Source organism: Mus pahari, chromosome 12 (assembly GCF_900095145.1).
Source record: "Mus pahari chromosome 12, PAHARI_EIJ_v1.1, whole genome shotgun sequence".
Classification (NCBI taxonomy): Eukaryota; Metazoa; Chordata; class Mammalia; order Rodentia; family Muridae; genus Mus; species Mus pahari.
Window position 1 is genome coordinate 13,396,918 of NC_034601.1, and position 3,791 is coordinate 13,400,708.

General features: G+C 51.7%; 1 protein-coding gene across 3 annotated transcripts in view; it reads left to right on the forward strand.

The window, feature by feature from the left end:
• The window catches only part of Smpd4 (sphingomyelin phosphodiesterase 4), a 26,781-nt gene extending 22,990 nt beyond the window's left edge, over positions 1-3,791 (forward strand). For 2 of the 3 annotated variants that reach the window (XM_021208951.2, XM_021208952.2), the window contains 5 exons: positions 545-741; positions 1,054-1,287; positions 1,375-1,506; positions 1,617-1,745; positions 1,931-3,790. In XM_021208951.2, coding sequence (XP_021064610.1) covers positions 545-741; positions 1,054-1,287; positions 1,375-1,506; positions 1,617-1,745; positions 1,931-2,260 — 1,022 coding nt within the window. In that variant the 3' untranslated portion in view covers positions 2,261-3,790. Of the gene's footprint in view, positions 1-544; positions 742-1,053; positions 1,288-1,374; positions 1,507-1,616; positions 1,746-1,930 lie in introns of all 3 variants that reach the window. The other variant, XM_029544629.1, reaches the window with a different exon arrangement.

The window sequence follows — 3,791 nt, forward strand, 5'->3', positions numbered from 1 at the left end:
CACCGAGACGGGACACAGGTTCCCACCGAGACGGGACACAGGTTCCCACCGAGACGGGACACAGGTTCCCACCGAGACGGGACACAGGTTCCCACTGACACGGGACACAGGTTCCCACAGAGACGGGACACAGGTTCCCACTGAGACGGGACACAGGTTCCCACTGACACGGGACACAGGTTCCCACTGACACAGGTTCCCACTGAGACGGGACACAGGTTCCCACTGAGACAGGACACAGGTTCCCACTGACACAGGTTCCCACTAAGACGGGACACAGGTTCCCACTGAGACAGGATACAGGTTCCCACAGAGACGGGACACAGGTTCTCACTGAGACGGGACACAGGTTCCCACTGAGACAGGACACAGGCAGAGGCCCTGGAGTACCTGCACCAGATACTCTGGGTAGGCCTTTCTCTAGCCTGGAACCTAGAGGTACAGCCTTGCCACGGCTCTTCAGAAGCCAGAGGAAATCTCCTGAGTTACCAGGAACACCAGGATGCATGTGGCAGATTTAACTTGCTTGCATCTTGCCTTCTAGGTGAGCAGTTGTTCCTGGAGCCAGAGCTCATCATTCCCCACCGCCAACATCGGCTCTTCACAGTCACCACCAGTTTCCTGTCCCCATGGCCCCCTGTTGTGACAGACGCCTCCTTCAAAGTGAAGAGCCATGTCTACAGCCTGGAGGGCCAAGACTGCAAATATACCCCAATGTTTGGTCCTGAAATCCGAACCCTGGTGAGTGGTCAAATCTACCTAATGTGGGGTCCCGGAACCTGTGAGGACCAATGGAACCAAGGAAGGGCTTTTCAGTGCAGAGAAGAAGGGAGGAGGGCTGGGTATTGAGTGGATGCTCAATATATAGTATAATTGCTAGTTTTTTTCTCATAATGAAGATTGTCCACCCTATTAATTATAAGATGTCCCTTTTCCCTCTGGGTGGACACTCCTAGAGCTGGTTTCTCAGGGCCACCCTGCCCAAATGGCAGAGACACCTCCTCCTTTGGTGGGTGCTTGAGCCCATTTGCAGTGCCTGTGTCTTTCTTGCAGGTCTTGCGCCTTGCTCAGCTCATCACACAGGCCAAGCAGACTGCCAAGTCCATCTCTGATCAGTATGTGGAAAGCCCAACTGGCCGCTCCTTCCTGTCATGGCTGACCTTTGGCCTCACAGACACAAATAGCTGCTACCCAGCCAATGACCTGGATGAAATAGGTCAGGACAGCATCCGCAAGACAGACGAGTACTTAGAGAAGGCCCTGGAGTACCTGCGCCAGATATTTCGGGTATGTCCTGTACAGGGTCTCAGTCAGTGGGGGAAGAGCTCTCACTTCCTTCCCTTTGAAATTGAAAGCAAAGGCCTTTTTCTCCAGCTCAGCGAAGCCCAGCTGGCCCAGCTCACGCTTGCCCTGGGGAGTGCTCGGGACGAGAATGGGAAGCAGCAGCTCCCAGATTGCATTGTGGGAGAAGAAGGACTCATCCTTACACCCTTGGGCCGCTACCAGGTAAACCATCTCTGTCACAAGGGGCATATGATGGTCACATGATCTCTCTTTACCCAAGTCGTTTGCAAAGATATATTTTTTGGAATTATTCCCACTGCTTGGGTTTCTAGATCATTAATGGTCTGCGAAGGTTCGAGATTGAATACCAGGGAGACTTAGAGCTGCAGCCCATCCGGAGCTACGAAATCACCAGTCTGGTCCGTGCACTCTTCCGGCTGTCCTCTGCCATCAACCGTCGAGTAAGTGAGCAGCAGGGACAGCTGGGATGTCCCTAGACATAGCTTCCAGAGAGTGTTCCTGCCCTAGGCAGCATCTTGTCCTTCACATCCCTGTGTAAGCCCTCAAGAATCAACTGGTCCCAGAGGCACCCTGGAAGGGAGGGTGCTCTGTGTCCCCAACTGCTGAGTCCTTGTTTGTTCTCCAGTTTGCAGGCCAGATGGCAGCTCTGTGCTCCCGGAATGACTTCCTTGGCAGCTTCTGTCGCTACCACCTCACTGAGCCTGCCTTGAGCAACAGACACCTGCTGAGCCCTGTAGGGCGGAGGCAGGTCGCCAATCCTGCACGGGGCCCCAGGCTCAGCCTCCGTTTCCTGGGCAGTTACCGGACACTGCTCCTGCTCCTGATGGCCTTCTTTGTGGCTTCTCTGTTCTGCATTGGGCCCCTGCCCTGCTCCTTGCTCCTGGTCCTAGGATACGTTCTCTATGCCGTAGCTATGACACTGCTCACGGAGCGGGGGAAGCTGCACCAGCTCTGAGCTGCTGCCATCCTCTCCTGAGCAGACTGTGGCGGGTTGCTTGGAAGCCAGGAATAGAGGGGTAGGTCATCTTCAGTGTTCTTGGGAGTAGTTTCCCTGCAATGGCGGAGTTATTCAAAAGAACATAAGAGTTGGAAGGGAGAGTGATCCAGGCAGGCCTGACACAGAAGGGTCAGTGTCAGAAGGTTCCTAAGCCGCTCTGTAAGACAATCAGTACTGGCCATGGCGCCTCACCTTCAATCCAAGGGCACACAAGCAGCTCAATATCCACTCTAGAGGACAAGCAGGGTTTTAAGAGACTGAGCTTGGGGGTGGAGCTGGGTCCAGCCAGCCTCTGGGGACACAAAGCACAACTGCATTGGTTTTGCCTGTAAAACTAAGGAATTTATGGGAGCGTCACATTTGTAACAACACCTGTATGAAAAAACCACCTTCACATCAAAGCTAAGACAGCGAAGGGCTCAGATTCACCCTGCAGGGGAACACCACCTCTCCACGGTGTTCTTAAACCAGCCCTTGGTTTTGGGTGTGTGTAGCTGTTTTTAAGGAGAAACAGTACCAACCTGTTTTTCTTCAAGCTTATCACTGGGCTTTGTATTTCGATGTAACTTCAGAGTACATCATGAGACCCATGACCAAAAGTCAGCTTAAAACATAACTGACCAAGGATCCGAATAAACCATTCTTGCTTCGGGGATTGTCTGGGCAGAATCTTTAGCCTATTCACCTGCCAAGGGTTCCTGGGCACTTGGGAACTGTGGAGGAAGCTCCTGGACACAATACCTCCTTACCTCGTGATGGAGTTCTTTCTGCCTGAAAGTCCTCTTTCATGCCTAGGGCATGTTGGATTCAACTTCTGCAAAAACAAGACAAGGCAGACTAACCCTGAGGTGGGGGCAGGCCCTGTGGTGCCCTGAGAACTGATTTCCCTGCTCAACACCTCAGAACTGGCTCTGCCATCCAGAACAAATACCACATTGGCTCTCAGAAACTTCCTTTTTGTTAAACAATGTTATTTTTGTTTTATGTGAGTGAATGTTGCTTGTGTCTTTTCATCACATGTATGCATTGAAGGAGGCCAAGAAAAGGGAGTGGGTGGGTGCTGGAGACCAAACTCCAGGCTTCTGTAGTGCCCTTAACCAGTTGCTGAGCCATCTCTTCAGCCTCCAGAATTTTAAAGAGTCATGGGCAGATGGAGCTGATCTATACTAGCCAGCTCCAGGCCAGCATCTTCCCAGGAGTACAACCCCCTTGTGGTGGGAAGGGAAGTTGCCATTTGAGTGTCCCACTGGTCCCAATTCCCCTGGTCAGAGCTGAATGACTAGCCCTTATCAACAACCCTATCAATATTTATCTTTTGTGTATGGGGTAGAGATAGTTTCTCTTGTGTAGCCCAGGATGGCCTCAAACTCAGAGATATAAAGTGTTGGAATCAAAGGCTTATGCCACCACTTTACCTGCTCTGTCAATATTTATGAGATGAATCTTTTAATTTTTTTCTACTCTTGACAGTTACACACACACACACACA